Raw genomic sequence first — 14,377 nt, 5'->3', positions numbered from 1 at the left:
ACACAGTGACACTGTTTCTGTTTACAAATTTGAATGATCCCATCTGAAAACCTGCACGTGCACAGTGAGTATCTAATAAGGTAGTCTGCCTTCCCGTCATTCGTATGTACCAGTGTTTGGTTTGGAACAAAACGGAACCTGGGGTCAGTGTAACAAGACTCCATGCATGTCCATCAGTGTGGTCATGTGAAACACTCAGAATAAGGAAAAATTGCTCACGGGCTGGATAAGCATAGTATCCCAATATTTGCTCGTAGGTTGGTCAAAATACCTTCATGGGCCAGATCTGGCCCATGGGCCGTAGGTTGCCTAACCCTGCTTTAGAATATTGGCATACCCTTTCTTGACGAGAGGAATGTCCTTTAGTGAATACTGATATGAAGTACTCATTTACTATCTTGCTCACTTTCTCTTGCTCCAGGCATAAATTCCCTCCTTTGTCCTTAAGTGGTTTTACCCTCAATTTTATTTGCTTTTAATATATATAGAGAACGCCTTACGATTTTGTTTAATTCCATTCACAAAGGACACTTTTCAAGTTCTATTCTGCTTCCTTAAAGGTGTTATCCAGTTTCTTAAACCTTACTTGTATTTCCTTTCTTTTTTTGAATAAATTTGTAGTATTTCTCATCATACAAGTTTCCCGAATCTTGCCACCTTTCTTCCTCATAGTACACAAATGATGATAGTGCAGTTTCTGGACACTTGACCTGAGTCAATGTCAATTCATTCACTGTACAAGGCTTCAGAAAGTTGTTGACTAGGCTAGGTCCATAACAGACGCAAGCCTTCTCTTCATTGAAGATATCTTAAAAGGCAGAGCCTCAAGAAAGCAGGATCCATTATGAAGGACACAGGCCCTTTTCTCGTTATTAAATTACATCAAGGACGTACAGGAGCCTGAAGACCCACACTCAACCTTTCAGGAACAGTTGCTTCCCTTCTCAAACAAGAGAAAATCTGCAGATGCTAGAAATCCAAGCAATAGGCACAAAATGCTGGAGGAACTCAGCAGGTCAGGCAGCATCTATGGAAAAGAGTGCAGTTGACGTTTCGGGCTGAGATCCTTCAGCAGGACTGGAGAAAAAAAGATGAGGAGTAGATTTAAAAGGTGGGGGAGGGGAGAGGGAAACACATGGTGATAGGTGAAATCAGGAGGGGGAGGGATGAAGTAAAGAGCTGGGTCTTTGTTGTTAATCTATTGTCCAAAGCACAAATCCATCGGGAGTTCATCATTAACAAATTAAATCTGGGATCCACTGCCTATATGTGAACTGTCCGGCAGGAATAAAGATAATATCATTGCTGTCTTTTTTTTCATTATTGTCCTGTAGCCATCCTGATGAACTGGATGAACACAGTGTTTAAACCTAAAATTTTACTTGTCTGTGTGAAGTAGTACTACCCACACCATAAATATTGTAGAGTCAGAATTTTTTTTGTAATATTCACATTAATGGTAATGGTAAAGCACTTTTTAAGTTTAAGAAAATGCCAAGTTTTTCACTATGATCAAGAGGATACAGAGAATTTATTTGTTAAAATAAAACCAACTGTTTTTCAAGAAAGTGATCTTTTAGATAAGGTTGTGGGTTTCAAATTCTTAAAGAACTTAAGACACTACTCTTTTTTATTATTTACCACAATCTTAAAAATAAAATGTACATTCACTGTTTAGTCATTTTATAAGCCACAAAAGTTTAATTATTCCCTACCCTGATTGTTCAACTTCATGAATAAATTTAAAGGTACAGGAATGTATATCTTCTAAGAAAAAAGTTACAGTTACAGTTTTTGTAGTTTTGGAAGTAATTGTGAGGTAGCTGGGATTTGGAAGAATTAGGTAATGTTGTTTGATTAGGTAAAAATTGGTGGTGAATTTCCCTGTTTTCTTCCATTGGCTTTCATTTTTAACTACCCTCTACCTAAACCCCCACACTGTCAACTTCAACTTCAGTTTTCTTTGACTACCAGGAGATTGCATTGCATGGGGTGAGCCATTGGTGGAGATGATATTTTTAAATTGAGGAAGTGCCACAATGATTAAATTTTTGCATCCAAAAAATGAGTTCAAACAGAACAACAGCAGTTGAGGGAGACAAATACAGTTAACAAAAAATAATTGGAAGAATAATCCATTGTTGGGAAAAATCGATATGAAGTTAAAGAACAGCTTTGCAAACTCAACTGCTTCACTTGGGTCCTTCTGGGAGGGAAAAAAACAGCAATCTTCACCTGATGCACAATACCATGGTTGACATTAACTGCTCTTTATGTAAGTTATTCAGTTTTAAGAACCATATAAAGAGAACATAAGAATAAATCTTTACTGAATTTGGACAAAATGAAGGAATGCTGAGGGAAATCACAGTATTGTCAATAAGAATTAGAGTAAATTGACGGTACCAGATAGAACAAAGGAATCACACAGTAAAGGGATCAGATCAAAGCTATGTCGTCCTGCCTCATCAAATTATAACTAATGGATGGAGAAGGCTCCTGAAAAAAATCTTAATCCTCACTGACAGATCCATGTAAGTGAATGTCAAAGCCAAATTTGCAATCACCTTCAGCAAGTAGTGCTAAGTTAATTATCCATCCCTCTATCTTTGTATCCTTGAGGTCAATGACATACAGAGCCCAGTTTTTAAACCAAATTTTCATTCGCAATGAAATCAAAAAGTTGTAGAAAAAATACTGCAAAAACAAGTTCATTTTTAAAACCTGCATATAGTGAAGAATGTGGAGATTTGCTTAGCTATATCCTAAGCAGAAAATGTAGGGACAAATATAGTCCTGCTTTACATCACCTAAGCAATCTACTTTCAGTCATTAGCAAAGAGAGATATGGCAGAATTGAAGGACTATGGCACTTACTCATCGATAACTTGCTCAGCAAAACCCAGTTTGGATTTCATCATGATCACTCAGCTCCACATCTCATCACTGTCAGAGAGGACACTTTACATGAAAGCAGCATTTGAATTACCTCATATTTATGAAGGATGAAACAAAGCATTTGGCCTGGAATGCATTGGCTTGTTTGAGTCTAGAGTTAATACAGACAAAGGAGAGGATTTCAACAGCCTGTAGATAGTCAGAGGTTGAGTTGAATATTCTGGAGGTGGATTTTGTGACCGGAGTGTTGATCTGGAGACATGGTTTGAAATTTGTGTTCAGGTTGGAATTGGAAGTTTTCCAATTATATAGTTGGGTTTTGGACAGTGCCAGGAAGAGCAATGGACTCATTGGCTAAGGAGTGGATTTTGTGACAGGGACTGAAGACATTAACTCTGGGCTTATTCTTCATATTTTGTTGAAATTTGCTCCCTTGAAATTGAACACATTTTGGACTTCATCTGAAAGGTTGTCATCAGAATGTTTTAGAAGAGCAGTCGAACATTTGATAGAAAAAAAACTCGATTGTATTGCTTGCAGCAGGCAAAGGGTGATTTGTCAAGGGTGCTCAAATTCATAAATGGTTAAATTAAATAAGGGAAGCATTCTAGAGTAAATGGTTGGTGAAGCAGAGAACTCCGATTTTAGCTGATTTGCTGAAGAACAAGTGACCTTTTTTAAGCTGACAAGGATCTGAAATGTGCTGCTTGTAGGGATAGAGGAAAGCAATCAAATGGCCTCTTTCAATGAATCAGACTCAGAATCAGATTTAATATCACTGGCATATGTCGTGAATTTTGTTTTGTGGCAGCAATACATTGCAATACACTAATTTAAAAACTGTGAATTACAATAAGAAATGTATATATAAATTATAGTGCAAAAAGAGGAAAAAATAGTGAAGTAATGCTCATGGAGTTATTGTCCATTCTGAAATCTGATGGCAGAGGGGAAGAAGTGTTCCTGAAACAATGAGTGTGTGTCTTCAGGCTCCTGTACCACCTTCATGATGATAGCATTGGGAAGAGGCTACATCTTAGGTGATGGGGGTCCTTAATTATGGGTGCCACCTTTTTGAGGCACCACCTTTTGAAGGTGTCCTTGATAGTGGGGAGGCTAGTGGCAACGATGGAGAAATTTGCAAACGTGTTTGATGACATACCAAGTCTTCTCAAAGTCCTTTTGAAATACAGCCACTGTTGTGTCTTTTTAATTGCATCAGTATGCTGGGCCCAGGATAGATCTTCAGAGATGTTGACATCCAGGAACTTGAAACTACTTACCCTTTCTTCTGCTGATTCTTTGATGAGGACTGGAGTGTGTTCCCTAGATTTCCCCTTCCTGAAGTCCATATTTAGTTCCTTTGTCTTACAGATGATGAGTGCAAGGTTGTTGTTGCGATACCACTCAACCAGCTGATCTGTCTCGCTCCTGTACGCCTCCTCATCACCATCTGAAATTCTGCCAATGATAGTAATGTTGTTGGCAAATTTATAGGCGGGGTCTGAGCTGTTTAGGCCACATGGTTGTGGGTGTAGAGAGAATAGAACAGTGGGCTAAACATGCAGCCTTGAGGTGTGCCAGTGTTGATTGTCAGCGAGGAAGTGTTATTTCCGATCCTGACAGATTGTAGTTATGGATCCAATTGCAGAGGGAGTTACAGAGGCTCAGGTTTGGGAGCTTGTTGATTAGCACTGAGGCTATGATTGTGTTGAATGCTGAGCTGTAATCAATAAACAGCAGCCTGACGTAAGTATTACTATTTTCCAGGTGAACCAAGGCTGAGTGGAGAGCCAGTGAGATTGCATCTGCTGTAGATTTATCGTGGCAATAGGCAAATTGCAGCAGGTCTGGGCTCTTGCTTAAACAGGAATTGATTCTAGCCATGATCAACCTCTCAAAGCACTTCATCACAGTAGATGTGAGTGTCACTGGGCGATAGTCATTGAGGTAGCTCACCCTGCTCTTCTTGAGCACTGTTACAATTGTCACCCTTTTGAAACAGATGGGAACCACTGACTGTAGCAAGAGAGATTGAAGATGACCTTTAACACTCCTGCCAGTTGGTTTGCACAGGTTTTCAGAGCCCTACCAGGTACACCATCTTGAAAGGTGGTCTGATGTTGGCCTCTGAGACAGAGACACCAAATGCTACAGGGATTTGCTGAGGTATACCTTTTATTCTCCCTTTCAAAGTGTGCATAAAAAGCATTCGGTTCATCTGGAAGTGAGTATCAGAACCATTCATGATGTTAGGTTTCGCTTTGAAGGAAGTAATGGTCTGTCAAGGCTGGCTTGCCTCTGATTCTGTTTCTAACCTCAATCAGAATAGTTTTTCCACTCTTAAAATAGCCTTCTGTAGGTTGTACCTTGACTTCTTGTAGAGTTCTGGATCACCAGTCTTGATTGCTACAGATCTATCCCTCAGCAGACTGATTTGGGTTTGTCTGGTATTTTCTGGAAGGCGCACAATTATCTATAGAGTTTTTGATGAAGATGGTAGCACTTATATATTCATTCAGATTCAAAGATAAATCCCTGAATGCTGCCCAGTCCTTCCAACTCAAAGCAGTCCTGTAAGCAGTCCTCCACCCTCCTTGATCATACCTTCTTGGTCCTCACTACTGGTGCTGCAGTCTTTAGTTTATGCCTGTAAACTGGGAATAAAAGTATCGCCAGGTGATTGGAGATTTCAAAGTGTGGGTGTGGGATGGCACGCTAAGCATTCTTGATGGTGGTATAACAGCGGGCAAGTGTGTTGGTTTTTTTAGTTCCACAGGTGATAGGTGGGTGGTAGCTCTTCAGAAACTTCTTCAAATGGGCTGGTTTAAATTCCTTGCGATGTTAGGGAAAAATATCAGATACACTGTTTTGAATTGACTTTATTTCTTACGTCCTTCGCATAAACGAGGGGTAAAAAACTTTGTTATTTCTTTGTCTGAATGTGCAATGTGCAATTTATAGGAATTTGTAATAAATAGTATGTACAACCGAACAGTCTGTATTGTTTAGAAATACAATTGTGTCAGCGTGAATTAATCAGTCTGATGGCCTGGTGGAAGAAGTTGTCCCTGCAGCCTGTTGGTCCTGGCTTTAACGCTGTGGTACCCATTCCTGGATGTTAGCAGCTGGAACAGTTTGTGGTTGGGGTGACTTGGGTCCCCAATGATCCTTCGGGCCCTTTTTATGCACGCGTCACTGTAAATGTCCTGAATAGTGGGAAGTTCATATCTACAGATGTGCTGGGCTGTCCGCAGAGTCCTGCAATTGAGGGATGTACAGTTCCCATACCAAGCACTAATATAGCCAGTCAGGATGCTGTGAATTGTGCCCTTGTAGAAAGTCCTTAGAATTTGGGGACTCACGCCAGACTTCTTCAACTGTCTGAGGTGGAAGATGTGCCATTGTGCTTTTCTCACCACTCAGCTGTTATGTACAGACCACGCAAAGTCCTTGGTGATGTGTATTTGGAGGAACTTAAAGCTGTTCACCCTCTGAAACCCAGATCCATTGATGTCAATAGGGGTGAGCCTGTCGCCATTCCTCCTATAGTCCACAACCAGCTCCTTTGTTTTTGTGACATTGAGGGAGAAGTTGCTTTCTTGATACCACTGTGTTAGGATGATAACTTCTTCTCTGTAGGTTGCCTCATTATTATTTGAGATAAGGCCAATCAGTGTAGTAGCATCTGCGAATCTAGTTAGCAGATTGGAGCTGTGGGTGGTGACACGATCATGGGTATACAGGGAGTAAAGTAGGGGACTTAATACACAGCCCTGAGGAGCATCTGTGTTGATGGTCAGTGAGGCCAAGGTGAAGGAGCCCACTCTTACCACCTGCCGGTGATCTGACAGGAAGTCCAAGATCTAGCTACACAAGGCAGGGTGAAGGCCGAGGTCTCTGAGTTTCTTGTCAAGCCTGAAGGGAATTATGGTGTTGAATGGTGAGTTGTAGTCCAAGAACAGCATTCTCACATAAGCATCCTTCTTCTCCAGGTGTGTAAGGACGGTGTGTCGAGCTGTGGCTATTGTGTCATCTGTCTATTGGTAGTGTCGGTAGGCAAATTGTAGGGGGTCCAGTGGGGGTGGTAGCATGCTGCAGATGTAGTCCTTGACCAGCCTCAAAAAGCATTTGCTTATTATTGAGTTGAGTGGGACAGGATGCCAGTGCCTGCAGTGGTTAGCTCCTTCAGTGCCTGCTTGACGTTGGCCTAAGATGGAATTTACCCTATTACCAAGGAGGTCATGGAAAACTCCCTTGGTAGTTTAAAAAAAAGAATTACATTTGACTGCTAGGTGTTCCAGGTTGGGTGAGCAGGGCTGAGACCTGCCACATTGTGCATCACGATGAGTTAATCGTATAGCATATTTCACCCCCTCTACCTTTAAAAGACTGACCTGTGCTGTCTTCATGGAGAATGGCGATGCCAACGGCTGCAGTGCTGTGTCCAAAATGGTGGAACACAGCTATGTTTCTGTGAAGCAAAGTACACAACAGTCAGTTACGTTCCTCTGTACAGCATTCTTGCTCAAAGAACTTCATTTTTATTTTCCAGAGACTGTACATTCACCAGCAGTATAGTCAAGAGTCGGAGTCTAAGGCCTTAACGTTTCAGTCGTACCTATAAATCAGTGTGCCATGCTGACTTGTGTTTTCTTAAAGGGGAACTGCACTCGTGACCTGAGTCTGCAGTCCAGGATCTGTTGATTTAGAGTATTGATTGTTTTTTTAAACCTATCAAAACAATGCTGCTTACTAAAGTATCCAGAGCCATAACTGTGGAATATTTGATAATTACCATTGTAGCTGTACACAAAGTGGCGCCAGTTATCGGTGCCATCTTCATGCAAGTATGAAAACATGCTTGCAGTATTATTGTAAACAAACAGGGAAGTGAAATTAATTTGGTAGCTGTTCCAAAGTACTAATATAAGGGTGGTAAGCTGTAACCTCCCATTAGTTAGTGAACTACCTCTGTTGTATTTATCTTCCTTTTTCTATGTCTGCCCTTTTTGTTTCAGCTGTATATCTTTCTCTATATCTTTAAAAACATCTTGTATGCTACTTCTGTTCATGACACTATCTATTCTTTTAATTTGCATTTTAATTAACTTCATTTGTTGTTCCTTTTTTAGTTTTTCTTGTTAAATTCTGCTCTGTTGATTCTTTCTGTTATCCTCTTGCTTTCTTTCCTTTTTTCTACTTTCACTTTTATTTACTGTACTTCTCTGTTTTGAGCCTCTTTCTTGTATAGCTGATTTTTATGTTGATCCTGCCATTATCCGATAATTAACACTCTATTGTTATTTTCAGCTTAGTTTGTTCATTCACATTCCATATTTTCTCCTGCGTTGCTTTTTTCTTTTGTTCATCCTAACCATTTTGTTATTTCCACTTCCTTATTGTAATTGCTTCTGGTTCATGTTTCTTTTCCTATTTACTCTTTCCGGATTCCCCTTGTTCCTCATTTCTTTGTCTTCCTTTTGATTGCTCACTCATTGTATTCTCTCTCCTTCTCCCTTGTTTTCATTCCCCACCATTCTCTGTTCTCTTCATCTGTCTTCTCTTCCTGTGCTGAAGCTGCTACTCAGTTTGTACTAACAGAATGCCATAATTTCAAGGCCCACCTCAGACCCTAGTCTGAGTTTAGGGACCACTATGTTGCTGGAGATGCCAGCTTTCTGATGTATTAAATCACAATATTTGTTCTTCAGATACATAGGATCACAGTAGCATCACAAGATTATCTAGGAAATGCTTTATATCCTGTCTGGACTCTATGTCCAACATCTGTACAGATAAATTTCTTTTGGTTAATTATTTTAATACTATTTATGGGACTGAACTCTACCAATTATTTGGTGTGTTTGCCAGAAAAATAATTAATTAGCTGTGGAGTATTATGGGAAATTCTGGAAGCGGAAGATTCAAAGTATTTGTCAAATTTACCTTTCTTTTGATTTATCTCTCAACAAAGAGCTTGAGAGGGAAAGCAAAATTGACCTTCTAGTATTTGAAGATCTGACAATGGGATAGTTTTTGGTATTTGTGCCAACAGAAGGTAGAATTTGTTGTTTTATCTCTATTTCTGACCTTTTTGCCGTTTCTTCCCATTCACAAAGCACCTACTAGATTTGTCAGCTCAGCAGGTGTTGCATGTCAAAACATTGGTGTAAAAAATCAATTTGAGCAGAGATAAGGCACTAACTGTATTAGAAGACTGTTTCTTTTTGGTACATCTGTGCTTAAACTTCTCTCTGCATTTCATTAATGCACCAGCTAGATTTACTATTGGACTTTTAATGCCATCCATGTTAAAAAGTGAAATCTCAGAATACGAGTCTGGTTTTCAATGAAGCACATTGCAAAGAAAAATTGTGTGCAGCTGGAATGATTGTGCCGTACTAACGTCAAAATTTCTGCCCTATCTCACCAGGTGACCAGTTTGGTGCATGTTACGGAAGCTGCTATTTTTCTGAAGGCATTATCACTGGCTTTACTTCGCCATCCTCATTTTTGGAAAACTGAGTTGGCCCAGCTTTCTCTGCAACTGCTATGTGTCTGTGAAGTTAGCCTAAATATTACAGGAGAATTCTTTTCCCTTATTCATCAAATTCAGATGATTGTCAGCACTGTTCCTAAGGTAGGTGGTGCAGATCTTGTGTAGAGGACAACATAAAATTTGTCCCGGAGCTTTACTGTGACAGATTATGGTAATATTTTCACCCTCCATTCATATCATTCAATTAAGTATATTTCCTGTTAGAAATGCCAGTGCATTGTCATGTTTGAGTGTAATGAAAACTGCACTATTCTCACTAATAAATACTGTATCCTGGTATTGAGTCACCTGGACAAATATTTGCAGTTATTGATGTTCAGCATTTTCTCAAAGCATCTTGTGTTATGCATGATATGCATGTGAGGTTCACCAAAGGTAGAATCACAAAACTTTGAAAAGAAGCCTTCCTTGTCCATGTTGGCCATTGTACTTATTTATATAAAATCCATTTATCTGAATTTGGCCCATAGCTTCTGTGCCTTACCATACGTATTGGTCTCTGCAGTTCCTTTGGGTTCATCAGATGCATGGAGAGGAGGAGCTTGCTTGCATTGCCTTATTGTGTTGCCCAGGCTTGTGTACCTAGACTGCTAGGATGCAATATCCATGGTCAACTCTGACCAGTGAAGGCCTCAACAACAGCTGGGGTTCCCAACCTGGGGTCCATAGACCCCTGCTTAATGGTATTGGTCCATGCGTGAAAAAAACACTGGGAACCCTTGGTTACAGGGATATCAACTAAAGATTAAGGGTATCAAAAACCCAGACTGAGTAATGTACTGTGGGTATTTCAGTCAAATCAAATACCTGGCATAATCTACCGGTCACATTGTACTCACTGGCTTTGCACATTAACATTGGGTTCACGTTGTCTAGAAAGCAGGGTGCCTGCCTCTCCAGGTGCTTGGCTCCAAATTAAAATACTTCAATTAAAGAAGTGGTTCTTGTTACGAATTGAACTGTGCTTTAGAAAAAATCTGAGCTAATAAATGCCTCCTTAATGGTTTATTCTCATAAAACAATTGTAGGCCCAACTCCAACTTTCAGATTGTGTAACTTAGTTTTTATTTCCTTTGGGTTCTGTGAAATTGATGTGCCCATAAACTCTGTTGTTTGCTGCTATCTCAGCGGCATCACTGAATATTGAAAAGTTTATTAGTCACCCATACAAAATTGCTCATGTCCTCCAAATTTACAAAAGCATAAATCTGCTTGTTTTCTGGGTAGGCAGTATGAGGTCTTGAATTGGAACATCTTTTCCAGTTGTTCAGCAATATATTTTATGTTTTAAATTTTGTCCTGTGAATTGGAATTGTGTATATTCTTTGAGGTGCAGTATTTTGTGAAGATTTCATTATGCACATAGGTGATTTGATGTTATAGTATTCATATTATTCATGAGCGAATCTGAAAATGTTCAAGCTTTGCTATATTTCTTTTAGCATTTTTTGTTAATTATATTCATTGTCCAGGAAAGAGTAAAGTAGTAATTGTATCCCCATTTGTACTTTGAGGGGATTTGTCTAATTGTGTTCATCATTATGTTTGTACTTCGGTTTTCTTTAATAATTCTCAAAAACTTGTCAGATGCATCATGCAGTCTTGATTGTGCTCCAAATGAGGCGACTAAAGCCAGTCCAGGAGCTCAATGGTGACAGACCACAGGTGCAGAGACGGTACAGCGCTGAGTTGAATAAAGCCAGCCCAGGAGCCTGATAGCAACAGACCACAGCTGCAGAGACGGTTCAGTGCTGAGTTGAATAAAGCCAGCCCAGGAGCCTGAAAGCGACAGACCACAGCTGCAGAGTCAGTCAGTGTTGAGGCAAATGCCATTGGGTGTGGGCTACAGTTGCAGAGTCAGTTTAATGTTGAGGCTCCTTGATCAAGTCACTCAAATAGTAAAACAAAAAGCGAACAAGAACACATGGAACATGAACCACAGCTGCGGAGCCTGCTCAGCACTGAGGAAGAGTGAAGCCCGTAGAAGAGCTCGATGGCTGCAGGGCAACGGTTGCTCCTAAACCTGGCGGTGTTGGACTGAAGATTCCTGCACCTGCCGCTTGATGGTAATAGTGAGAACAGAAGAAGACTGGTTAAACGTAAGCTGACAGTGCTGAACACTTGTTTGTTTTCTGTTCTCATCCGTGACCATTTTAATCTTGCTCAGTGCTTTAATCGGCACAGAGTAATGGAGCTGACCGTGGGTTCATGTTCTGCTATCAGGTATCGACGCAGTGTATACCCTCCGTGATGGCAACCTCAGTCGTACCTGCACTCCTGATTGTCTAGTTTGCTGAATCCCTCAAGAGATCGCAGAAGTTGCAGATAATTTAGTCAGCTCAGAAGTACATCCCTAAAAGGGAAATTACAGGCTGCAATTGATTGCAGTTCAGAAGAAGTATATTTAGAAGAAGAGTATGTAGTAGTTTTGTGAGCTGTCTGTAACATTGCACCGTTGGTCACTGGTGTCATCTTGATGTGAGAAGTTGGGAGCTAGTTGTGATTATGTTTGTGAAAGCAAACAAATTAATCTGTTCTTTTACAGAGTATTCCTGCTGAAGAGATGCTTGTTGGACTGAGCTTACTTCTTCTCCATACTCCAGTGTGTCAGCAGCATTTCATTTTGGAGCTTGGTAAGCCTGAATTTAAATAATGGTTGTAAAGAAAAGACCAGCTCATTTTAGGATCTTAAATAAAATTTTAAGCAACGTATGAGAGATGACAGACACAGATTTTCATCTTCAGTTAACCTTGATGGAAATGGGTAGAATGATTTTCCTACAGATACTCCTTAACTTGGATCAGTTAAATTCTGAAGCATCTGTGCCAAGCAGTAAAACAAGTCTTGTATTTATTAATTGCAATATACTTGATGATTACACCTATGATCTCATATAAAACACAATGACATTTATTATTATTCACAGTAAATAACCCAGATTTAACACGAATGTTGGAGTACCTTATAAGCATTTGACTTGTGTGCCGAAATATTTTGATTTCTAATTTTTAAGATATTTTTTCTGTGTTTTTTTATGCTATCCCAACAGCTAGTACAGTTTTAATCAAAGCATAAACTGTAGCTGGTGACTTGGGAAGAGTGTGTTTCTGAGAGAACAATTCTGGTTATGTGCAATGGGACCAGAAATAGATTTGTAACTATATTTTCTTAAAAGTGAAGTCAAAATCCTGTGTCAGATGTTATTCATTGCAAAAGGGCCATTTCACTTCTCTGCATCGATGGGTACTCTTGACAAAAATAACTAACTCCCCCTTGCTTTGTTACTGGAACATTGTTGGTGGCCAAGAACTTGGGAATCCTAAGGCAGTGAGGCATTTCAGTGGTATTCAAAACTGTTGGCAAAAGATTGCTTATTACTATTGAACCTCTGTTATATTGAAGGCAATTATTTTCTAAAACATTTGTGCAGTGTGGTTTCATATTGATATCTGATTGAATGCATTGGCTTCAGAGTTGTTTTCGATGCACTGCAAGCAGAATGGGGTTTAAGTAGATCCTCCTCATTGCAAACTTCCATTTTTTTCTTGTAGAAACAAATTATCATGTGGAATGCATTTTTTGTAGCTTTTGAATGCTGCCCTGCTCATGGTTGTAGTTGTTATTTGATGATTAAAGGGATGAATTGCACATTGCACTAAGCAGCAATGGGGTCTAACACAAAACTTTGCAGCTTTATAAATGTCTGATTAGACGACACATGGAATATTGTGTTCATTTCTGATTGCCTCATTGTAGGAAGGATATGGAATCCTTAGGGAGGGTGCAGACGAGATCTACCAGGATGCTGCTTTGATTAGAAAATTCTGAGGAAAGGTGATGAGAAAAAGTTCTTTAGAGCAAATGAGGATGAGAGGTGACTTGAGAGAATTCTGTGAGATAATAAAAGGCATAGAGAGACTGGACAGCCAGTACCTTTCTCCCAGTGTGGCAATGGCTAATATGAGATGGCATAGGTTTTTGGCAATTGGAGGAAAGTATGGGGGGGGGGGGGGGGTGTCAGAGGTAGTGTTTTTTTTTGAGATTGGTAAGTGCACAGAATGTACTGCCAGGGTGATGGTACAGGCAGATACATTAGGGACATTTAAAGACTTAGATGGACACGTGGATGGAAGATAAATGGTGAGATAGGGTCTTAGAGTAGGTCAAAAGGCTGGCGCCATCTCATGGGCCCAACGACCTGTGCTGTGCTGTACTGTTCAATATCCTAAAATATTGGTTGAACTCATCAGGTCGGGCAGCATATATGGAGGGAAATGAACAACTGACGTTTTGGGCCAAGACACTATCAGGTTTAGTAAAAAAGAGGAGAGAGGTCAGAATAAAATGGTGGGGGGGGGGGGGGGCAGGTGGAAAGAGGGAGGAGCACAAGTTGCTAGGTGATTGGTGAATCCAGGTGAGGAGGTAAGAAAGGATGGTGGGGGAGAGTTGTAAAGGAAATGATGTGAGAAACAGGGAGGTGATAGGTGGGAGAGACAAAAGCTGAAGAAAGAAGGAAAGAAGAAGCCAGGAATATCCCTATGTCAGGAACAAATCCAATTTTCCTTGCATTTAAAGTTGCAATCAAAATTGATGGATATTCTTTCATAAGCATAATCCTCATTTTTTTTGATGAAGTTGAACTGTCAACAATAGAGACTGAATTGAAGTGATGGCTGGGTAATGTCACTTATTTTTATCGGCATTTTCATGATATTTTCCATAATCCATGTCTTTGGACTTTGAGATAACATCGTTTAGCTGCAGCTTCTTTGCGATTCTTAAACAAGGCAATCTTAGCAATGTAACACGTACAAAATGTTGGAGGGACTCAGCAGGTCAGACAGCATCTATGGAAAGGAATAAACAATCGATGTTTCAGGCCGAGAAGGAGTGCAAGCTTGACGATGATGGGTGAA

General features: G+C 40.0%; 1 protein-coding gene across 7 annotated transcripts in view; it reads left to right on the top strand.

Moving 5' to 3' along the window:
- The window catches only part of focad (focadhesin), a 227,909-nt gene that overhangs the window by 80,464 nt on the left and 133,068 nt on the right, over positions 1–14,377 (top strand). For all 7 annotated transcript variants that reach the window (XM_073072700.1, XM_073072683.1, XM_073072676.1 and 4 more), the window contains 2 exons: positions 9,335–9,541; positions 12,006–12,093. In XM_073072700.1, coding sequence (XP_072928801.1) covers positions 9,335–9,541; positions 12,006–12,093 — 295 coding nt within the window. The remainder of the gene's footprint in view (positions 1–9,334; positions 9,542–12,005; positions 12,094–14,377) is intronic.

The sequence above is a fragment of the Hemitrygon akajei genome, chromosome 2, assembly GCF_048418815.1.
Source record: "Hemitrygon akajei chromosome 2, sHemAka1.3, whole genome shotgun sequence".
Lineage (NCBI taxonomy): Eukaryota > Metazoa > Chordata > Chondrichthyes > Myliobatiformes > Dasyatidae > Hemitrygon > Hemitrygon akajei.
This window is presented reverse-complemented; position numbering and strand designations above follow the sequence as displayed.